Source organism: Perissodus microlepis, chromosome 13 (genome assembly GCF_051167445.1).
Source record: "Perissodus microlepis isolate ML-2025 ecotype Zambia chromosome 13, ASM5116744v1, whole genome shotgun sequence".
Lineage (NCBI taxonomy): Eukaryota > Metazoa > Chordata > Actinopteri > Cichliformes > Cichlidae > Perissodus > Perissodus microlepis.
The window spans coordinates 13,466,157-13,491,399 of record NC_140473.1 but is presented as its reverse complement, the minus strand read 5'-3'; the positions used below and the strand labels follow the sequence as shown (position 1 = coordinate 13,491,399).

At 38.9% G+C, this 25,243-nt stretch overlaps 1 protein-coding gene across 1 annotated transcript in view; it reads right to left on the bottom strand.

The window, feature by feature from the left end:
- Positions 1 to 25,243, bottom strand: part of eys (EGF-like photoreceptor maintenance factor) — a 159,481-nt gene that overhangs the window by 72,844 nt on the left and 61,394 nt on the right. The window contains exons 26-34 of the mRNA XM_084948199.1: positions 18,497 to 18,593; positions 17,994 to 18,101; positions 16,661 to 16,806; positions 9,590 to 9,761; positions 9,158 to 9,236; positions 8,495 to 8,694; positions 4,254 to 4,378; positions 3,528 to 3,652; positions 2,873 to 3,086 (exon numbers count right to left, since the gene is read on the bottom strand). Coding sequence (XP_084804325.1) covers positions 2,873 to 3,086; positions 3,528 to 3,652; positions 4,254 to 4,378; positions 8,495 to 8,694; positions 9,158 to 9,236; positions 9,590 to 9,761; positions 16,661 to 16,806; positions 17,994 to 18,101; positions 18,497 to 18,593 — 1,266 coding nt within the window. The remainder of the gene's footprint in view (positions 1 to 2,872; positions 3,087 to 3,527; positions 3,653 to 4,253; positions 4,379 to 8,494; positions 8,695 to 9,157; positions 9,237 to 9,589; positions 9,762 to 16,660; positions 16,807 to 17,993; positions 18,102 to 18,496; positions 18,594 to 25,243) is intronic.

The window sequence follows — 25,243 nt, the reverse complement described above, 5'->3', positions numbered from 1 at the left end:
AAAAGAGGTGGTCGGGTTGGTTTTTTCTCCACCGCTGATTGGTGTTTACATTTAACCCCTTCCAAACTAACGCACGGGACGAGGGCTGGATCAGGTGTGGCAGGGAGGACTCCATTATGTTTGGCCCACAGTGATTTTCAGAGTGCCGCACCGAATTGGTTCAAGCTTGTCTGTGTTCAATAGGTGTGTTTTACAGTTCTGTGAACAGTTTCAAAGGGAGACAGACCTCATCTGTCACAGAGTGACAATCTGCCCAGTGTTCCGAATTCCTCCCCTCACATAGATGACTGAATCCAATACCAACAATATATATCACATTGTGTTCTGTGTCGATCATTTGAGTGTTAAAGGATATAGCCCAAAATAATGATTGGACTTGTTACTCTTTGAAATGACTGTTCTCAAATAAAAATAGAAAGGGTACTTCAGTGGCAAATACGGAACTAGATTTCAGCAGGATTTATTTTTCCACCACAGCTGCACAAAGTATAACAAGCTCTAAATCAAACCAAATATATCATCGCCTGCTATGTTCCAAAGACTCTAAAAATCACATTTGGAGTGCCAGCTTAGTGGGAGTCTCCCTGCATTGGAAACTGGCAAAGCTTGTGTTTGGTAGGAAGGACAAGGGAAGGATAGATTTGTAATTTGTCAGAAAACCAACCATCAGTACAAATTAATTGCTGTAATGGCTTATCATTTTAAATAATTTAATGTCACTTTTCAAAAGACATAACGTTAATGGAAGTAATAGCATAGTAATGGGAGCTATGACTCGATTGAGAAGTGCTAATTTAAGTTGATACACTGCCATATTTGAGTAGAACTGCCATTAAGATTCCATGCGTAATTTCTGAATCTGTGCATTGAGCTCTACATATAAAATAATACTCACGATCATATCGAGTTGAGGTTCTTTTTATGAAAAGAGCCACAAGAAAAGTACGTAGAACCATCCTAAAAATAAATAAATAAATAAATAAATAAAAATCCTACCATTAGGACCAAAAAGTCAGAAGATTAGAAACCAATTTGAACAGAAGCAAAAACAGGAAACTCTAAATGTTTACAGCCTTTCAAGTTGTTCGTTTGACTTTCACAAACAACTAAACTGCATTTGGAGATTATTATACTGCAGCATCCATCTTCATCCATCAGAGCCCAGAGGAGTACTCAGATATTTTACTTTTATTTTAAAAAGCAATACGGCAGTGTCAAATTACTTCACTATAAGTAAGGCCTGCAGATACAATCACATGTAAAAATAAGAAATGAATTAAATGTTCAGCAGCTCCTTCCACTCTACTGAGATAATACGTTTCTACATTGTATCACTTTATTATATAAACTCACCGGTCACTTTCTTAGCTAGATCTGTTCAACTGCTTGTTAACACACATAACTAACCAACCAACCATATGGCAGCGCTCAGTGCGTTTAGGCATATACATATGTATAGATGACCTGCTGAAATTCAGCTGACTGAGCATCAGAATAGGGAAGAAAGGCCATTTTAGTTAAGTCAAATGTGATATGATTATTGATGCCAGATGGGCTGGTATAAGTCAGAAACTGCTGATCTACTGGGATGTTTCTGCCCAATCATCTCTAGGATTTACAGAAAATGGTCTGAAAAAGAAAACACATCCAGTGAGGAATAGTTCTTTATGTGAAAATGACTTGTTGATGCCAGAGGTCAAAGAAAAATGAATAGAAAGATTGCTTCAAGCTGATAGGAAGGTGACAGTAACTCAACCACGGTATGCAGAAAAACATCTCTGAATGCACCTCAACACCTCAAACCTTGAAACAGCAATAGACCACAATGGGTGCTACTCCTGACAGCAAAGAACAGGAAACTGAGGCTGTTATTCCCACTGGCATTGTCCAATTGGACAACAGAAGATTGGAAAAATGTTGCATGGTTTGATAAGTCTCGATTTGGGCTGTGACATTCGGATGGCAGAGTCAGAATTTGCTGTAAACAACATGAAAAAATGTATCCATCTGGCCCTCAACGGTTCAAGCTGGTAGTTGTGTTGTAATGTAATTTCCACCCCCTTAATACCAACTGAGCATTTTTTAAATGTCTCAGACTATCCGAGTACCGTTCCAGACCATGTCCATCCCTTTCCGATCATAAGTGTGCACATCTGGTATCTTGAAGATGATATTGAGTTCACTGTGCTCAAATGGCCTCGACAGTCACCAGATCTCAATCCAACAAAGCATCTTTGGGATGTGGGAGATTCACATCAAGGATGAGTAGTTGACAAATCTGCAGCAACTGTGTTATGCTATCATGTGAATATGGAGCAAAATCTCTAAGGAAGGTTTCCAGCACTTTGTTGAAGCCATGAAGAATGAAGGCAATTCTGAAGGCAGTACCTAATGAAGTGGCTGGTGAGTGTATATGTTAAGAGGTTAAGACTGTTCTGCAGTTTCCACTCACTCGAGTCAGGGTCACATGACAAATGAGAGGGGTTGTGATACGATTAATGGGACAGGAAAGAAGAAAATGCAGCTTTTTTCCCCTTTTAAATGAATAACAGAATTATACATTTCAGTTTTTACACTTTCATGTTGTATCCTTAAGGATGAATTTACATGCAGCTATCAACAACTCCTACTATCTAAAACGCATCAGAAACCACTGGCTTGCTCCTTAGCGATGCATTTTTCATAAACTTACTGTGTCTTATGTTTATGTAAAATCTTTATCTGAAAAGAAGCTTGTAATTAGAGCTGTCATATAAATGTAGCAGACTGGAAAACACTTCTCTCTGACATGAGGAGGAGTATTATAAATTCTACATCTTCACTGACTCCCGCCGCTGCATGTCCTCACATAAATGCACAGAGCCGTCCATACCTGTGGACCCCTCAGCTGCTGGTGCCGGGAAGAGTGTCGGCATCGGCACTCTGGGTGTGGAGCCGCGAGTGATGTTCTCGACTGCAGTCGCCAAGGGAACAGGATCCATAACAGGAGGCAGGCAGCTGACCTTGTTGATGCCATCTACACAGGAAAATGCTTCTGGACACGGATTCAGCAGGCAATCATCATAGTTGTGCTCACAGTTACTCCCCTGTGTATGTGGAGATGTGGAGATACTAAGTGGAATGTAATGTTTACAGCTTAAATAATAAAAGACAGTGCTATTATGTAATAAAAACAAGACGGTTTAAACTAAAAACAAACGCTAGTAATAAACCAACAAAGTCAGGTTATTTTCCTTTTATGAGCAACATTTAAATAAATAAAAAAAAAAATTTCTCCACCAACTTTTATAGGATTCAAGTTGCCCATACAGTGTAGCAGTTACAAAATACATGAAGTGGTGCATTTTTAAAAAGCATTTACTTTTCCTGCATTGAAAATGCAGAGAAAAATGATTAGAGCATAAACAATAAAGAAATCTAAGTGGTAAAAGGATTCAAGAGCTGAAGGTGCAGGATGGTAACTTTTTTATGGGGAAAAAAAAGAGAAACACCACAACGTATAGAAAGGATAAGGTGGAGAGGCTCACCACAAATCCAGGACGACAGAAACAGGTGTAGCCATAGCCTGGATCATTCTGAATGCATATCCCCTGGTTGCAGGGCTGTGGAAGGCACTCATTAATGTCATCCTCACAGTGAAGGCCTGTCCAACCTGCCAAGAACAAAAGCCCACAGAGTGCCGTGGTGAGCCCAGGCTCTCCCACTTCCACCCTCTGAAGTGAATATCAATCAGATTCTCTTACATTGATTTGCTTCTTTTTGGGTTCACACACATACATAGACAAGAAAAGGCTTTCACTAAAGAGTAAGATGCCACATACATTTTAATGAGCCAAGGCAGTATCGTCTTTTTATCACTGTCTTTTTCAGTACTGTATGACTACAAATTTCTCCCTGGAGAAAAAGGAGATGACTTTTGAACGGCTTTGAGGTACAGAAACTATGTAGGCAGTAAGGTAACCTTAAGTGGCAGTTTGTGCAGTCTCTTTTAATCAAATATGTGCATTTTAGAAGTATTAAGGTGGTTTTCATGTAGTAAACTGGACTCTAGCACATATCAGAAAAAAAAGGCTTTTAGCTTTTAGTTCACTTTAAAACATGACGTCTTATTTAAGGCTGTAGTTTAGTAATCTTGGTCATGAGCTACAAAGGTTGCCTGCAAAAGGTCTTACAAAAGGGAAAAAAACTGCTTTGGTTGCCTCATTTAAAAAAAAAAAGATTTGAGAAATTCACAGGATATCTGAGTGACTCACCTGGCCTGCAGTGGCAGATGTAGCTATTAATAAGATCTTGGCAAACTGCTCCGTTGTGGCAGGGAGCTGAGCAACATTCGTTAACATCCACTTCACAGAAATCCCCCGTGAAACCTGGTGGACAGCTAAGAAAACATCATACTTTAAAACCTGTGAGGCTGTCTCACAGTGCTGTCACTTCCTGCTTGTGGGTTTGACACGCTGTCTCCTAGAACTGCTTTTGTTATTACTTATCAAACTTTTTCAAAATTTTACAGTTTAGAACAGAAAAATACAACTTTGTGCATTTCAGTGAAACAGAAATAAACCAAACTACTATTGTACTCATCATAGTAATAACCAAAGCCCTATATAGAATGAATCACCCCATTTCCAGCATATTAGACGGCCCATTATGCTGGAAATGAGCATAATAGGGCTGCTTTAAGAAGCACACTCCTGACTGCCAAAGATGCTGTTTATAGTTAGATGAAATCAACCCGGACTTTCCACAAGTATTCATTAATTTCTTATATAAACCCAGAAGCTCACTGTGACAGAGGAGACCCTTTCCCAGCACCGAGATGTTGATTAATAACAATTTATTCCACAATAATAAAAGGGAAACAGTAAAAAAGAATGACAATATTTCGCGCTAGAAGTCTGCAACACACTCACATCCTGATACAGCTGGTTTTGGCTAAGTGGGTCTGTTTAGGGAGTTTTAGCAAATCTAATGTTTGTCAGCATTTGGTGGCCCCCGAGCAGTCAGGGGGCCCAAAAACAGATGAGTGAGATTTCTGCTCACAAGCTGCTCATATAACTGAATTACAGGGGCAAAACAGGAAGAAAAAAGATCCACGATGTACCCCTTGATCTGGATCTCCACCAAAATGTAATAGGTTGTTCATTTGGTCCTCAAAATTGCCCAACTTAATAATCTACTTTTGCTTCACTGCACCACTCCTAAAACTCCACCATAACCACTGTGTGTAATGGCTGCACATCATAGTATTTGTTTAGATTCATTGATCTGATATGTCAGTCTCTGGTGATTGGTTAGGGGAAAAATAATCCCCTCTCCCATGGAAACAAGTTAGAGTGAATGTCAGTTGTGAGGAAGTGTAAGAAGTGGACAGGCTTGTATGATGTCAGGCAAGTAATCCCGCTACAAAAACATAACCTTGGTCGAGGTAAGCTTGGTTTCTAAAGAATTCCAAAACACTTGCTGCAGTGCATAACATCCACAGATACTCAAAGTGAAAATATGAAGGTGTGGTAGTTGTTTGACTTGGCAAATTACACAGGATAAGCTACACCTCAAGCAAAGACGGGTAACATTCAATTCTGCGGCTGTCATCTCTACTTGCTTTAAGATTTGTACAACAGCAGTCATTTTCCAGATGAACAATGAGCTAGATCATGCATCAAAGCTACCCCAGGCCAAGGAAGCCCAAGGTCTGCTGACTCGCATGGATTCCCAATTCACAGTCACCACACCTCAAACACACTCAACATCTCTGGGAAAAAATTTGATAACAGAAAATGTTATGCATCCACTGAAAACTGTTTCAGTGGATGCTAACAAGTGTATGTTGTGTTTACGAGGCTCTAACTCCTGTTTTGATAATGTCACTTCTGTTACAAACTGCTGTCTATAAAGCCCAGTCCATGTAATCATGTAACAGTAGAAAATGGGCAAAGGGTTTAATGCGTGACCTCTTGGCTGACCATCATTACAGCGAGAATGGAGTGGTTTTGAAGCCCATTTCCTGAGCAGGTGAACAAGTGATGCTTACCACTTTGCACATAGCATGCAAATATAACAACCCTCTGTAATAGAGGTACTTTGGACAAAAAAATATTGCATGACTGATTTAATATTTAAGCCCATCATTCAGTGTATTAGCCTAATCAAGGCCTTTGTATTCAAGTGGAAACCCCCACCCCAACCCTAGATAAAAACAAAATACGCTTGGAAATGTACTAACAACTGTAGCAAATCCACATGCTAACTTTGGAAGTGACAATTATACAACTAAAAGTCGCAGATATAGTTACTTTTGTGGCTGATTTTATTGAATATTTGCAGGCGTTTCCCTTTCAGAGGAACACCTTTTGTTTCTAATACTTTTGTGATATAGTAAGTTTTAACTCATTTTAAATGCCGTGGGGAGGTGTTCTCAGAAATACACCTGTGGATGGCTCAAAGCTGTGAATGTGGTGGTAAAACATTGGAGCTTTAAGCTCTAAATCTTATGACTTTCCAAAACATTGACTGTGGAAGACTCAAATTAACTTCACTTGCTCAGGTGGGCAAATTAGCATTAGTACGCAACAGCAAAACTGCTTAGATTGGAGTGTAACGTTCTGCAGGTGAAATTAGCGGATCAAAAAAACCCAAGCCTAATAAGGGAAGAAGTCATCTGCAAACCAAAATCTTACTATGTAGGCAAATTTTTCATGTTTCTCTTCTGAAGCAGTCTGGCAATTCAGATCAATGAGGGGCAGCCGCAATAGAATCATTCTATTTTTGATGTCCATCCCTGGCAATTATCCACTGCTTCTGACACCATTGCCTCTTGACACTCCAAAGAAATTTACACTCCTAATGACGAGCACCACAGTCAAATCAGACACAAAACAAGACACTCTTATTGCCGGCATTAAATTTAGTGCAATTTGCAGTAAACTGAATGCCATAAACTTTATTGAATCATGTTTTTGTGATTCATTTAAATACTTTCCTTCCAAATTGTTGTGGAGCTCTTACAAATATTGTCACTGCATCTGTTTAGTAAATCCCGACACAAGCTTTTTAACACCAAAAGAAGGCCTTGGCTGGAACAGACAATTATTAAATCTGGTTCTTGAAATGTTATTTTAAACAGACAGCTCTGCACTGCATAAGCCTACGGGTATTGAAATGCAAAATACTTTCATGTGGTAATTGTTTAAGGTGGTGAAATGCACAGGATAAGCTATATCTTGAGCAAAGAGAGGTACCAGTCCTTTTCGCAGATGCCTTTCCTACCAGTTTAAGGTCAGATGGCGATGCATCAAAGTTTCTTATTTCTTTGACTTTAATATTTACCCGCAGCTTCACACAACATTCAGGAAAAAAGACAGAACGCTGCACACATTAACACATTTATGTCATTAACACATGGATTTGGCTAGGAATAATATTTCATGTTATTCTGCACACCCACAGGTCAGCTGTACAGTTCTATACAGCAGACGTGTTCGTAATAAAGCAGCCTGGCTCTGCATAACTAGAAGTGGGTGTATAGACAAACTTTGCCCTTAGTGTGCACATTTATCTGTGAATGCACGATATGCATTGCCTCCTTGCAACATATATGCAAACAAACCTTAAATGAAGGGAGCGTCGTAAAAACTGCTGCGGCGAGGCATTTTGCAGTTCAGCACCTCAATATAACGCTCAGAAAGTGCAGCAACATATGTGGAGTTGTGGTTGTCATTGTCACATAAATCATGACACCGAGCATATAGCAGCACATCAGCGAAAGGTTAGACAACGTAATTAACTGCGAGGCATTCAGGGAGCGGCTGTGTCAAATCGGCACACTCTTACTACATACACCTTGTATTCAGATACACTTCATCACTCCAGGGATGACATGCCTGCAATTAAAAAGTAATGATTCATTTTCTACCGCTGCACTGTGAGGCAGAACAGATGTAATGCAGCGCTATTATTCTGAGACAAGATACTTTTAATTTTTTTTTTTTTTTCACAGATCAGCAAAATCGTGATGCTGATGTTTAGAGTCAGAAATGTAATTTAATATTTTGAGATATTTAACCTGCCCACTGTCCATGAGCGGTTCAATAAGCTCCATTCCCTTAAGCTTTCTGGCTTCGATGGTGCGCTAGTTAGCCAGAGACACTAATGATTGAAGGTAACATTAGAGTATGTAAACACACAGTCCAATACTCCTTTCAGTAGCGCCACAAATCATCAGAGAAATTCAAAGCTCGCCAGCGCTGTCACGCTTTGATATGGTTGTATAGCTATAATAAGGTCAAGTGCAATTCACTCGAGGGGGTTAGCAAATGGTCGATTAAAATCTGGGTACGGTGGTTTTAGATGTCAGTTTAAAAGCAATGCATGTGAAACATTCAGTTGGGTAAAGCTGCTGCACATTCAACTTTCAATAACTCCATCCAAGGACAACCTTTCAACGTCCTTTTATCACACACTTCAAAATAAATAAATAAATAGTGACCAAGCTCACCTGCATGTAAAGTTTGATCCTTCACCATCACTGCAGGTGGCTCCGTTAAAACACAACGAGACATTAAAAGTAGCGTCTTCGCAGACATCTATATCCTCCTCGCAAGTTTTCCCCGTGTAGCCGACCTGACAGAAGCACGCATATTTATCGATGAGATCGACGCACGAGCCTTCATTCAGACAGGGACTGCTGGCACATTCCTGTCAATGAGAAAATACCAAAGATTCACATGAACGAGACACTGTGGCTGGAAGAGCTTTTTAAAAAGATGCAACCATAAAATACACGTTTGTCGATGTAAAGCTCATAAGGGGTGATTAAATAATGAAAAAAAAACCCTTTTGATTAAGAATGAATTGTTAGTAGTTAAAATGCAGATGATCAGATTATAGATTCAGCAGAGACCTTGGTAGCAACTCAATGTTTTATCGCTATGGTCCGGCACAAAGCTGTGGTTTAGATCAATTAGGCATTAGACTAAGCAATTCCGTTTTATCGGGTATTTGCACAATGCTCACATGATCGCGGTAGTTCAATTCACTTATCTTGTAGGAATGTCAATAAAGTTAAAGATACCGAAGGCCACACCACCTCAGAGCTTACAAAATTCTCCTGACGTGTCGCTACAACACACAGCTGCTTTATTAATTACACTCAACTCACATCGATGTTCGTTTCACATCTGCTGCCGGTCCATCCAGATTCACAAAGACAGGTGTATGAATATATTCCATCGTCACAGCTGACAGAGCCACAACAGACGGGGTCAGAATTGATTCATCAAAATTATACTAGCGTGCAAAGTGAACTAAAAAGCATTTATTTGTGGAAGTCTTTTGCAGTATAGTCCATACAGAACCCTTAGAGACGGATGTAATCTTTCTAATGAATTAGTAATTCACCTTCAAAAGAATTAATGACTATAATTTAGACACCACTGAGACAACCTGTAAGTGCATTACATTAGCTCTTTACAACATGCGACATATGTCTCCACTCACTGCGCTGGCAAGGGGCGTAATTAAAAATAATTCCATGCTACTGCTGCACAATTTGCTGTGTTTCTGTTTTAAATGATGGAGAGAAAATATGTACCTCCCATGAAGGCAAGGCGTTGACATGCATTCATCAATGTTGGCCTCACAGCGGAGCCCTGTGAAGCCACCCGCACACAAGCAGTTGTATCGATTAGGCGCATCAATACATTTTCCACTATTCTGGCATGGGTTTGAAACACACTCATCGACGTCAACTTCACAACGTGGCCCTAAGAAATGAAATATATGTTAGTCAGAATTGTTTTATTAGAAAAACTTATTTTTAGTTCTTCAGTACTCCCACAGTCACACACACACACACACACACACACACACACAGAAACACATTATGCATCTTTTTTAAAATTGGAAAAGTAAGTTTGATTTTGTCAAGTACTCATGTAATATATCAAATCCTCTGCTGTTTGCCATGTGCTTCTATGGCAGACAGAGAGTTTATCTACGATATATACAAAAACTTGTCAGGAACAGCTCACTGTTTGTCATTTCAAACTAAAAACCGCCATCTTTATACTTTAATGGCAACCGCTGCATTATATTGTCTTTTCAAGCTATGCATCCCTTACTGACTATGGTTACCACAACGGACGTATATTTTTAACCTGTCAAACTAAACCTGTTTTAAGTTATTTCCAGATACATCATATAGTATAGATGACATATATGCAAAAACTCTCCTCACCTTTGTTTTTTGATGAGCATTTACAAGAATAATGGCAGAACACTTCATGTCAAAGTATCAAATACTTGTGGTAATTATGATCTGTCAAGACATATTGCCTTAAGCTTTAGTTGGCTGGTCAGACAAAAAGCTTTAGAGAATAGAGTGCTGTGAAAACGATTGTCTGAGTTGATGAGTAATTTCTTCTTTGACCAGTAATAATTTATTTTCAAATTTCTGCAAAATCTGTCAACAAACTTATGGAAAAGTTAAGTAGCATAAGGAAATTTGCAGTTAATGGACTAAAGCCTTGAAGATGCAAAACTATTTCCTAGCAGTGTGATCTTACTGTCCAGATAAAGCTGCCTCACCAGCATGTTTTTTCTCTCTGATCTGTTTGGTAAACTTTGATGCACTGTGATCACAGGCTGGCAGGAATGGTAAACATGGGTTTGCTGTTTACCATTGCATAAGGATTTCTGTTTTTTTTTTTCCTTTTTAATGATGTTATGTCTTGCTTCCATATTATTCTTTAATATGCAACTTGAAAGTTGTAATGCTTGCTCTGAAACACTCAACTCAAAGTGGTTTTAACTTCTTCGTGACCGTGCATTAATAGCACTGGCTCAAAGCACGGAGCAGAAATATGGCTATTTGCTGAAGTTGTTTAAGTTTTAAACCTCTACGTTCGATAAAATATCATTTGAACTCTGAGGGGATATTGGATTTTAGATGATAGGGCTTATGGGACTAATAAAACTGTTTGCTATATGGAGTGTGTAAAAATGAAAAAATATAACTGCAGATCTAAAACAAGAAGGAAAACAACACATAACTGACAATAAAGACACGGTCCGATTGTACTTTGTGAAAGTAAAGATTTAGGTATTCGATTGTTAAATAACTAAAGTTCAAAACAAGAGCTGAAACAACTACTTTATTATTCTTTTCCTGATAAACAGATAAAGAATCTTCAGCATCTTTGGAAAAAAATGAAATTAAACAGTGAAGTGTCGATCGCTAGTTTCAAATTGAAGAATTTCTTTAATTTCTACTTAAATCACTTTTGAGGTTGACACATAAACACAGCACATAAGCAGAAAAGACCACTTTTCATAGTAACCTTAATCTCAACACTTATTTAAACTCACTGGCCACTTTATTAGGTACACAATGGTAGTAAAAGGTCGGGTCACTCTTTCTGTCTTCAAAACTGCCTTACGGAGATTCAACAAGGTGTTGGAAACTTTCGTCACAGATTTTGAGCCATATTGACATGATAGCATCACACGGTTGCATCATCATCATCTCAAGGCCATCCTGCGCTCAATTCTGACATCAAGATAACATTCTTCACTCATAGCACTGCAACTCATGGGTTAGCTTCATATTTTTGGACTATTCTCTGTAAATCCTAAAAATAGTTCAGTGGGAAAATTCCAGTAGATCAGCACTTTATGAAATACTCAAACAAACCTGTCTGACACACATCAACAACCATACCACATTCAAAGTTACTTAAACAAATTTTTCGCCATTGTGTTGCTTGCATTAAACTTCAGCAGGTCATTTTGACCTTGCCGCTTATCTGGATTTGGGTCGCAGGGGCAGCACACTCCTCCTCCAGCTTATCTGAGGGAACATTGAGGTGTAAAGAGATATAATCTCTAAAGCTAGTCCTGGATCTGCCCTGGAGCCTCCTCCTGGTACGACATGCCCCAAACACCGAGAAGGCGTCCCTGAGGTATCCTAGTCAGCTGCTTAAACCACTTCAACTGGTTTCTTTCGATGTGGAGGAGCAGTGGTTCTGCTCGGCCCCTCTCGAATGTACGAGCTCCTCACCCTATATCTAAGGGAAAGCCTAGCCACCCTTCGAAGGAAACTTATTTCCGCTGCTTGGATCTGTGACCTATGTACTGACTGGTAAATCAATAGCTTCACTTTTAGCTCAGCTCTCTCTTCACCACAACAGATCAGTACAGCATCTGCATCACTGCAGATATTGTCCCAGTCCATCTGTCAATCTCATGCTCCACTCTCCCCTCAATCGTGAGCAAGACCTCAACATACTGTACTTAAACTCCTCCACCTGGGATAGTACTGTAACGCCTACCAGACCCAGAATGGGTACTCCACCCTCTTCTGGCTGAGAACTATGGGCCAGACTTTCAGGTGCTGATTGTCACTCCAGATGCTTCACACTGTGAACTTATCCAATGCATCATCTCTGACCCTTCACCATGTAGCTACACCTAGATATCAGTGACAGAATCCATAACAAAAGGTGTCCCTAGCATAGTCCAGCACCCACCAGAAACTAACCCAACTTATTATGAGCACCAAGCTCCCACTATGGTTATACAGGGACTGAATGGCTTGTACCAGGCCAGACACCTAATATTCCCCATATTTTCCATTTTCAGAAGACTCCATTAAAATATAAATATACAAGTTTTATTTCTGTAACAATAAGTATGGTGACTAAAATTTCAATAAACGAATAAAATAAAATCACTTATGAAGAAAGGGAACTTTAAAATACAAAAATAAAACAAATACAAACTGACAATTTAAAGATATGTAAAGTTCTCAAACAGCTGCTTCCATCTACACCAGACTTGAAGGCATGTCGCTACCTGTTTTTAAACATGACTATAGTATTTCTTCAGTAGTTGTAGTGAAAACTTTACAGTTTTTTCTTGGAGAAGCCACCATGAAACCCCAAAACTGTTATTTTTTAACGCATTTTCTTGTTTTTGTAACAGCCACAAAAAAATTCCAAATAAAATCAAAGGGTTTTGGCTGGCTACAGACTACTAAAGCCAAGTGCAATATAATTTGGGTAGTGAGCCCCTGAGAGGGTTCACTGAACTGCAGCACTGAACTAATGGAAAAGTGTGTCTTATACTTTAAACGCTGATCATGCTGAGACTGCAGTACCCAGTGTCTACAAGGGCAAAAACCCCCACGCAAACTGTGCAATCAGACACATTTAAGATAAGGCTGAATATTCAGCTTTAGTGAGACTGTTGATAATATTCATTATTTATAAAAGGCAGCACAAAAATAGTATTCGGATCACAGAAGTCGTGAAGAGGAGGAGAGAGAGTTCAAGCCGGGAAGGAAACACCAGATAACACAAACTGACAAAATTAGTCTCCCTCCTGCCAACAAATCAGAATGCAAGTTGGGAAGACACACTGATGATGTTCATATGAGTCTAAATTACAGCAGGTACTGCTTTGCAGAGATGCACGTAAGTGACTTTTTATGCAGAGGAATTAAAAATAAAGTAATGTGTTTGGTATAATTCTACAAGGAGGGATTTCGTGATGTTATTTTTTTTTACTAAAGTGGTTGAAAAAGATTATTTAATAACCCTAAAATCTCTTCGGGACCTCCAGTAATCAAGAGATGAAAAATGACTACTGACCCATCATTAATCATTTGGTTGGCTTTTCATTTGCAAACCGAGCCAAAAGTAAACAAACAAAGTGACAACAGGAGCAAGAAACTACTTTGCCTCCTGTGTTTATTCATGAAAGAGAATAAATAAACCGCCTTTTCTGTACACAAAATCTATCATTTTGTCTCGTCACTGAATGTAAAACGATTCATTTCTTGTGCCAAAGAGATGAGTTGTTTCTTTTAGCCAAAAGGAAAGCTATACAGCAGCAAGGAAATTCACAGTTTATGGCTGCGAAGATACAAAACAACATAAAATAAAAGATCAAAGCTGAAATTTAAGTTTCTGAAATACAAAAGTCTGAGTGTGAAAATGTAAAAAACGTGAAAAATTCCACGTCCTAGACACTTCCGTTTCATGCTATCATTAAAAGTGATGATCACACCAATGATTATTGCTAGATATATCATTTCAATAAAATGCAAGAATAAACTTTGTGTCACAACTTGTGTTCACACATGTTTTTCAGTGACACAAACAGCTAATTTTAGATTCACCAATTAACTGAACACACACTCACAGGCACATACAGCACTTTATGCAGACATCAGCTATCAGCTGAGCGTCAGGTTCAAACTCAGAACCTTCTTGCTATGAGGTGGCAGTGCTAATTACTGCACTACTTTGCCACCCACAAACTAACAATACCTAACTTTAATGTTCAAATTATGTAAACATACGGGCTAAACAAAAGTAATTATGCACAGGGACACATTCCTTGCAGAACAGAGCAGGGTTTAAAAAATTGTTTAAACCAAATAAAAATAAAGCTGAGAACCTTAATGGGGACTATAAAGCATTTACTGTTTGTTTGTGGCTGTTAGTTTGCACAGAAAAAAAAACTGCTCACAATGTGATTATATATGACTATACATATGTTGTGCTAATATTGAGGGTTCATTAAAATCAATTTAAGGCATTAAATGTATTTGTTTTTTGTTTGTTTTTTTAATTATGAGAAATAAATAGAAAAACATACACTGATTGCTCACATGACACAGTTTCTAGTACTTCTACATCTGAAGAATTCAGTTAGAGATAATTGGTTTATAACTGATACCCTTCCATTGATAAAGTCATTGGAAATGTTTGCACAATATTGCATGCTGTGTCATTAATAAGTAAACACTACCAGCAGCAACAACAACATTTTGTGGAGCAAGTCCAGCCAGCAAGAGCTAGAACTTACTGAAGCCTTAACGGCAAACAACATCGCAAGGGCCAGAATATCATCATCTAGCAATGTGCTGACTGAGGAAAGTGTAATAAAGTGCTGATTGCACTGTACCATCACTCAAGGGAACATGCTCACTAATGATGGGTGAAGAAGAGAAAAGGGAAGGTGACAAAGAGCGTGGAGAAACTGTGATTTATATAAACAAGATTACCAATTAATCATGTCACTGTAATGACCTTTGACCATAAAGAACACAGCACCTGTACACAGTTAAGTGATACATTACTGGGATTCAGAGACCTTTAAGCCAAATGCCCTAAATAATGATGTGACAGCAAAGATCCAGCCAGATGCCAAGACTAACTTACATTAAAGGACAGCATGTTTGCTAATACAATATATACAGACAGAAAATAACACTGTATATACAAATTAAGCTTAATAACAGGTCTTATCGATCCAGTGAAAGTTTAAATTATTAAGGTGTGAGGAATACGTTTACGTGAAGAAGCAAAGATTTGATCTCCATGATCTTTACCATGTGTTTTTATGAGAGCTGTAAAAAGGCTCACAAAACTATAGAAAGACCCCGTTCACTACAAAAGACATATGCACTGAAGAAAATTCCACATAGGTACTGATTGAGGTGGGAATAAAGTGTCATTACAGCTTAATGACATCAGCAAAAGTGACCTGATATAGCACCAGACTCATTTATTAGTGAGGGGCTTCAACTGTTACTATCAAAATGACTTTTGGCATTTGATATGCAAAAAATATCCCCTTTCTTCCCTGATGGCTAAAGCAAATAATATGTTAATACCATCAAGTGACACAATGAATTACAGTGTTGCAGCGATGACACATCATGCCATCAAAGGAGAATAACATTTCAATTCATTCCAATCAGGCTGCAAAAACACCGCATGATGAATCACCCTCAGACAGCAAACTTACTTTAAGGCGAGAATAAAAAGAACACACAGCACAACTACAGCAGCATCGTAGACCCATTTTTTTTCTTTTTTTTTGTGCGTTTTGACAAAAGTTGCTTTGCTGTTACACATGTTACTAGAGCAAATATTTTGTATGAGTTCTAGTTGGTTTGAGCCAATCCACACTGTATCCTCTGGCCACTTGCTCTCTTGGGGGACCCTGTTTCCTCAGATGAGCTTAGAGCAACAGAAAAAGTAATGGCTTGTACTATGCTGTGCGTAGGTCTAATAATAAAAGCTGCTTCTGTGGGAATTGGGCCATGCGTGTCAGGTTCTGCTCTCCAGAGTAGCAATACCTCAGAGATTTTCCCCCCTCTCTCAACTGGGGAAGGATAAATTGATGATACAGTGTGGAAGACAAATGAAATTAATCTTCCCAGTATCTGACAGGAATCGGCTTTGGATAGCGCACACACAAGTGCACACAAGTGCGCACACGCGCGCGCGCTAAAATAGCTCGATATCCGTCTGGGTGGAAAATAAGACAAATGGATTGAAGTAAAACAACACTAGCGTTCTGAGACTGAAGAGGCTGATGAAATTAAATAAATGCAGCTAACAGACACTGAGACGTTTTTATCAGATAAAACAGGTGACATGAATTTATCTCTTGTTAGCTCTACTAAAAAGCAGGCACTGTATCTTGCACAGCGAGGCAGGCTAATTAAAAGCAAGCATTGTGAAGCATTTTTTACACTAAGCCAGCTCTGTGTCAGACTTGCTTCAATAGCGTGCAGCCACAAGCGGGCATGATAAGCTTTTTAGAGTCTTATATTGATCTTAATGTCGCCTTAGGGCGAAAGAGCTACCTGAGTATCCAGGGCGACAGACACACTTGAAACCCCCGGGCGTGTTGATACAGATGCCCTCATGTAGGCAAGGTGAAACTTCACACTCATTCACATCCAGGTCACACAGCGTTCCAAAATAACCAGGGGGACAGATGCAGTGGAACCTAAAGAAGAAATTAATAAACGATGTGTCACACAATCATAGCCCACTTATGTTAATTTCTTCTAACTTTAAAAATCATCCGAATTGTTTTTCCTCAGCCAAACATGCGCACACGCTCCCACAGCAGTTGCGTGCGTGTGTTCCAAACCCACTGAGATAAACTGCACTGGAGTGATTTTCTCAACTGACCGGCAGCATTTTGCAGAACAATTAACAACTGGCAATTAAGTTTCCCAGTGTGCAACTTAATTTAAATTATGCTTCATGACTTCTTACTAAAGGGAAGGCTTAATCTGTCCGATGATGTGGTTTACTCAATTGAAATCCCTCTCTGAAGCTGTCGCTGGGCCTAACCATAGATCTCGCAGGAGACGAGGTAAAGAGGCAACGTACAATTATTCACCTAAGTGCTGCTGTAAACATCATTCATGGGTAAACAAGTTACATCACATCAAATTTATGAAATATGCTAATTGGTAGTTATTGTCACAAGGCGCATTTGTTTGAAAGCCTCTTCTGCTCTTGGACTGATTTATTAGAACAATTAACCCTTTCCTCGTTGCACTCTCGCAGTGCTGCATAGTCTGATTCTTTATCGCAGTATAGATGAATTTGCATGGCTTGCTGGGTCAGGGAGATGGATTCAGAGGTGTGTGGCGGGCAGTGAGGTTAAAACACACCTGATGTGAACTCCCAGGACTATGCAATCAGAAGAGTGCTCTGAGCAGGGCCAGGTCACATGGGAATGAAATCATGACGGAAGACAAACTGGAGACAAACCATTTAGGACTCAAATTGGCCCTGGGACTTCTCAACCCATCTGTCCGACTAAGCCTGGAAGCCCCGAGGCTCCCATTAAGCACAGCAGAGAAAAGCACCGGTGGAGTAAAGCCCAATCTAGATACATGATGTGGTCCTGCTGAATTTGCTCTTCGTCTTTAGAATAGCAGCTTATGTGTGTCAAGGATGACAAGCTCGTTGTATAAACTGCAATACTCTAAGGAGGAATGCCAAAACCTTATAGTACTACTTTTTTTTTCTTTGGAGAATGGTTATTGATCATTCAACTTTCAAAACAAAATCAAGCAATTAATTCTGCCTGGCCTTTATACGCAAGAAATTTAAACACGCTATGAAAAAAGGTTACGATGCAAGTAATAGGGGGGAAAAAATTGCATATATGCTTACTTGTTCACAAGATCTTGACATGTGCCAGCATTCTTGCAAGGGCTAGAGGCACACTCATTGATATCTTCCTCACAGAGAAGGCCAGAAAATCCCACCTTACAAACACAGCTGGAAAAGAAAAATCATTAATATTGATATTTTGTCTCTGATGGAAAATAGAAGATGTTTCTCACAAGCACGTGCACAGAGTGAGAAAATCTATAGGAATTTATTGATATTGATCACATTTAGTTTGATTGCTCACACTCTACAGCGACAAAGACTGGTTTAACTAAATTAAAGAACATGCACAGTAGCATATGATAAAAACAGTAACGACAAACATGTTTTGTTTCATCTAACTACAACCATAATAATACTAGCTGTTAAATAAATTTCAAGCTAAGAAGAAGCATATTGGTCTGAAACCCATACAAAAAAAAAAAAGATTTCATCACTAAAACTCCTGACATTTTCTCACCCACTAAGAAATGAAAAGCTGGTTTGCGGATAACACTTTTTACCTGTAACTGTTGACCCGGTCCACACAGTCACCCTGGTTTTGGCATGGGTTTGAACTGCACTCATTGGTGTCAATTTCACACCAACTTCCTTCAAATCCTGAAAGATAGATGAGATGGTCATGGATCAGCAAACCCCACTACATCCTGAAAACGTCAGGACCGATGATAACAAAGGCCCCAGTGAATGCCATTTTAATGGAACTAGTAAGCCCTGTAGCATATCTCATCTTCCAGCTCTCAGCACTCACTGTTTCCCCTTTGAGAGTGTGTAAGTCTAATAATACTTTAGTGCCACAGACAGATTGGTCTGAGGGTTAGTGGTTTGGGGTTTGGGAGGTGTGTGCCTGTGTGTGCCACCGTGCATATGTCTCTGTGTCTGTCTGTGTGGGAGAAAGCGAGCGAGTGGGGGGACATCTTGTTAAGTTAGGGTAAGAGGGAGAGGCTAAGCCCAAGAGCTCTTTTGCCCTTGTTCATTAGGGGGTTGAGGGCCAGCATGGCTAAGCAGATCAGCATGGATGTTTTGTTGTACATTTGAAGGCAGCCTAGGAGCCTGTAGTGTTCTGCCTGCCAGAGGTATTCCTCTAGTGCTTGGCCTGGGTCTGGTCCATTAGATAGTTTTCTGCTGAACAAATTAACATTCACTCCATGCATGACTGGGTTTTATTAAGTAAAAAAATTGACAAATTAAAAAAGATCACAAATTAACCAAATGCTCAAAAGTATGGAACCAATTAATGGACATGATCTGACTTTCATTAGCAGTGAAATTTAATCACCTATAAACATCAGAAGTACATCTAATGCTTAAATGTACAGTATAAGCATCCATCCATCCATCCATCCATCCATGGCTTATCTGAGTCGAGCCTGTGGAAGCAGTAGAGCTACCCAAGCCCCCATATCCCCTGCCAACACTTCCAGCTGTTCAGGAGGAATACCAAGCCATTCCCAAGCCACTCTCTATAGTGTATCCGGGGACTGCATGGGAATCTTCCCAGTTGGGCATCCTTGAAAGAGCTCCTCATCATATCTCTAATACTAAACTCAGACACCCTTCATAGGAAGCCTAGTTTTATACTTTTGGCCATTATTTCAACTTAGTTTTCTCTTCACCATAACAGACCAGTGCAGCATCCAAATTACTACAGATGCTGCACAAATATGCCATTGTAGCTGCACAGTATGAGTAATTATACACAGATACAATTTCCTGTGCAATGCTGCTATCAAGCTACTTTAAAATTCTGGGCTCAGACTCCCAACAACGACTACTGTGTTTCCCCTGCAGAGCACCATCTGCCGAGCATAATTAAATGTAATGCAAGCATAGCAAAGGGTTAATATAACTAACCCATAATGAGTGTGTGAGTGCCCTTATTGTTTTCTTGTCTCATTATGTTACTCCCACTGCTTCAAGATAGAATTACATATTTTTGAACTGTAATGGGTTTTGCACATAGTAAATTTTATGCCCAGAGAAGTGCATCTATTCACAACGATGATGTTCCTGAGAATTGTTTAAGACAGGAGAGCATGTGTTTTAATCTGGCATGTTTAAAAAATGTGAGACTCGAGCCATACAGGAAGAAATCATTCAAAGTATTGAATATGACATTTTGGCTATTTTTGGAATTCACGGAAACAGTCTAGCAGGGTCATACAGGGTCTTCAGTCCTCTGTGTAATATCAGGAGGTAACTGTATACTGCCCTTTTCTCTTTCGTCTTCACTTCAAAATATACAGAAGCAGGAGTTGTGATTATTTGTAGTCTCCAATGTGTTTAAAATTAGAAAAAAAAATACACTATGAATAATGAATTTCCTAAAGAAAAACGGAATGCAGGGTAAGTGACACAACTCTGTGCATCTTGGGATGTATGAATGAAGAGGAATCCATGAAGAGGAAACCAGAGACAGCACAGAGCATCTGGTGAATTATGGGACAGCACAAGTTTCCCATGCTGGTCTGTCAGTCAAAGCGATGGTGAAGCACCTTGGGGACTATTTCGAAAGTCACTGCAATGTAATGCATCTTCTGCTACTAAGCAGTGACTTGAGGCTTCTCTTTGACAGAGTACAGAGCGGGATACCCAAGGCGCGTGGCTCACGTAGTCATTCCATCATCTGGCAAGAGCTACAGTATGTGATCACGGCTGCTGCCAGCAAATGTCTCGGAGGAGAAGAAATTGCGGGTGATCCCAAGTGGATAGCCAACTAACTTTGATTGACATTTCAATTGAAATATGAGGAATGTCTCCATTTTGAGAGAGCGAGCTTAGTTTGGACTGCTACATTGGTGACTGTTGTCTTCTGTCAGTCTGATGTAACCGTTTCTCAGAAGGGGCTCATTTAAAAATTTTATAACCCAGCGTTTCTGCAGTACAGATTACGATCTCTGTCTGCGGCGGCGTCTGTGTGCCGTCATGCATCAAAATGTTAGATGTCACTGGTGGCTTAATCCAGGAGCAGGATTGTCATGTTGAAACTAGGATTGCGAGTTTTGTGCCTGGCCTCACGAGTTTTAGTTAACCTACTGCACTTTTTAATTTGCCAGTCAGTGGCTGGATTTTAGATTTATGACACAAGATCAGAGCGAGATTTACAGTATCCAAACTCATAAAGGCCCTAAAAATGCAATGTGCTTAACCAAAATTGTGAAAATAAGTGTGAAATAATCGCAAATACAGAGAACATTACAAAAAACAGACATTCTGCACAGACAACTAAGCTATTTTCATCTGTCATTAAAAGAAATAATTAAAAGATTATATATAAAATATCACTTTACTGTGTTTTATGATCATAATTCTTGCTTTTTGCTTCTCAGCAGGAAGTGAGAAGCATTTTGCATTGTCTTGTACTACAGAATTGCTGTATCATGATAATACAATGGGTGATAAATTGCAATACTCTTGTATTGTAAAGCAATTGTATTGTAAACCAAACCATCCCAGCACCACTGATGGAACACTGTTGGACATCTTGGATTCTTTTCAAGTCTCTGTCACATTATTTTAGTTATATTTATTTAAAATGCAGCAACACGAATAGAAATAAAAACAGAAAAGAGTACGCTTGAAGGTCCTTTACATGCAAGGACCAAAAACTGGGTTACTTGAAGAAGTGGGTTAAGAATAGAAATCCTTTGCATGTAAATATCAGCTACTGCAGCCAATTTACCCCACTGCTACACACCTGGACCACCGCTTCGGCACAGCTAATGCAGGAACAAAATGATTAAACACTGAGTTTATTTAAAATTTGTTTACTGTACAGCTGCTGCAGACCTGCTGCTATTTCATACTTTTAGTATAAATGAAACTACTTCTTCACAACTGATGTCTGGCCCTGTGTACACTCTTGATGTTATGGTTTGTTTGTTTCTCTAGCTTTAGTCATATTATTTATTTTAATGACTAATCTACAAATTAAAGCTGTTAACTTTGGTTTATATGTTTATATGTAGTAAGTTTTGGCTGTCATAAAACGACAAACTGCTTGTTTTATGGTCTGTCAAAGATTTGGCCCTCTCCGACTCTGACCATTGCCCCCTGTCCATTTGGAAAATCATTCATGCTGTGAAACCAAATGTTACAGAATGAAGAAGTTTACAAAAAGACGGGAAAAAAACAGCCTGAGTGCAGGTATTTCGTCTCTGAGGTCTGCACCAAATACAGGCACTTTAAATGGTCTGAAATAATGGGGAAATATGAGATTTTGGACTTTTATTATATCATGCACACTCTTCATAACCATGACACCGTACCTCTTGAATTACAAATAAAAGAACAATCAGGTTATGCTTTGAACTTTAAAGCTTTGTTAGGCAATTTTGCTTAGAAAAATTCATTAAATCAAATGGCACTCTGTGGTGTGAGAGGGCTGAAAGCACTACAAATGCCACTGAGAATCAACACTCTTCACCATGATGACTACAGCTTTCTGCTTGGCATTTAGGTTTGCTGATTCATATGTTTGGGCCTGAAGCCTATCACCTTGTCTTTCATACAACGCAAAAGGTTTAAGATGCAAAATGTGAGGAAACACCATGCTTGCCTACAAATCAGACAGTTGTGTTTTGCATTTGCTTTTTGACTTAATCCTTAGTTTTAAATCTTTGAAAGTCTATCATAAACATTACAATTCACATTTAATAGAATGGACAGTTTATTAGTTATACCTTGCTTATACCGGTCTGGACCCCCTTTTGCCTTCAGAGCAGCCTTAATTATTTTTTGGGATAGACTGAACCTAGGTACTGAGATGTGAAGACTATGGAGGTGAACTTGCGGTCATGTTGAAGAAAACAGTTTGAGATCATTTTAGCTTTGTGACACATTTTCCTGTTAGAGGAAGCCATCAGAAAAATAATACACTGGGGTTATCATAAAGGGAATTAGGAGGTGGTGTTTTAATTATTAGATATTTGCAATAACAAGTAGCTGAACAAGTGTAGCTAATAAAGTGGTGAGCATACAATTCTGCACTGGCTGTCTCTCCTTATGATCATCATACATTAGTAAACATCATTGTTGCAGATGAGCAATTTTGTTACCTCCCTCTCTCTTTTTAATGATAACTATGTAAATAGCCACAAAGCTAAATAGCTTAATAAATAGCTAGCTACATTTATAGCTAGCTAGCGCGATATAGTGCTAGCTAGCCAGTTAGATATCTATCTGCCCAAGTTCTATGGGTAATTAATCTTTTTTGTTTGTTTGTTTAGTTTTTTTAAGGTGGAAATGTTGGGTATTAGCTTAGTCCTTAAGCTTAAAAATTTTATTTCCCCACATATTATCAGTCAAAAGTTACAGTTATTGATTATGCCTAAACATTCTGTATAATTTTCACAGAGAAATGAGGATTGCATGCCAATATAAAACAATTCTGACTATTCCGACTTGGTATGAATGCAGATGCACTCATCTAGGTCACCTTAGGCTGTAACACTGTGCTTACAGCAGTGAGTGTCATGAGCTAAAGAGAAACTTTGGTACAGCAGTGTATTGCAGTTCCCATGACAGAAATACAAAAAAAGGAAAATGTTCTAATTTTTACATCTTTTCACTCTATAAGAAGACATTTTTTAACATTAGGAAACATATTCCCAAAGAAGACACCAGGTCTACTGTTAAATTTCTTTTGCCTTAGTCACAAGATATGTTGGTTTGTAACACATTAAGAAACGTATTTATTTTTGAAAAATCAGGGTCAACTATTATCTGTAGAGCAAACTATAAAATTGAAAATCACTGATACCAACAACAGCTACCCATATATACTACACCACAAGTAACCTGCGACATGTCTATATCATATCACTGTCAATCATTTCAGGCTGCATGGTTGTTCCAGACAAGGCAGACTTTATGTAGCTCATGCCTTTCTCTGCTTAGAGCAAGAAAATCAACGGTTCATGCTTCAGCGACCTTGTACTGCATGTATTTTATGGTGTATATATTGTATTATATGTCCCATGCCCTATTTTTGTTAAGAGATTACACGCGTCATCTTATTTTTGTGATTTTCTTCCATGTTGTTTAGCAAAACACACAAACAATGGTGCTCTTCTTTCTGCTGTCAGGCTGTTGCCATCTTGTTTTAAATGCACGTATAATTGAATACCTATGCATACCTGTAGTACAAAAACAAAGTGTGTCTAATATCCACATCAGTGCTAAGCAACTGTCATTATGATGTATACACTTTGCTCAATGATATCTCACAGCTTCTAAAAGTAAACCTATGGTGTATTTTTTTTAAAAAAACAGAACATTCAATCAGATCTGTAGTAGCTTCCACATATTTATTCAGAGACTATTTGGGCATTTTACATGCTGTTAGGCATTCAGGGGTTAAACACCAATCTGGTTAAATCAAATAATGATGAAGAATTTTCATGAAGGGAAATCCTCTCACACTACTATGTGATCACTGATGCTTTTTTCCTGCCTTTTTCCCCCCGCAGCTGTTGTTTGATCTGGAAACAGCTTTCAAAGCTACAGTGGAAGAAGAGAACCACCTTTGCCCTCAGCAATGGAATATCACTAGTGTGGTGAGACCTTTGCCAACTGAAGGGGCATGCTCTCATACTGAGGTCGAACACCGGCTACATTTTAATATTTTTCCACTTCTTTGTGTGCCTTCACTGTGAGAATATTAGACCAGACAATAGTTTCCCAAATGGAGCTATGATTTACATGACATGAACTCTGATTAAAATACAATATGGCCACTGACTGCCTCTCTGTCGTGGTCCATTATTCTGTGAGAAAGATTTATTTGGAACACCTTTAATCTCAGTAATTGTGCTATGAGAAGCGAATGGCTACTGTGCAGGCTCATAGTCACATTATATTGGTTTTGTTAAAATAAGCTGGGAAGTGATGAGTCGTAACATATATAAGCTTTTTTTGGTTTCTGTACAGTATGCAAGTGTCTTATATGTAACTGATATGCTCTAAATCAGCGGTCCCCAACCTTTTTTGCGCCACGGACCGGTTTATGCCCGACAACATTTTCATGGACCGGCCTTTAAGGTGTCGTGGATAAATACAACAAAATAAAACTAGTACCGGTACCGAAAAAAGAAAATTTATTCATAACACACGTGAAAAGACCAAGGAAAACCGAGTAAACGATAAAAACGATAACAAAATAACGCTGAAAACGATTAAAAACCCTGAAAACCATACATTTCACACCTGAGCCTCAACTCTCGCGGCCCGGTACCAAACGACTCACGGAC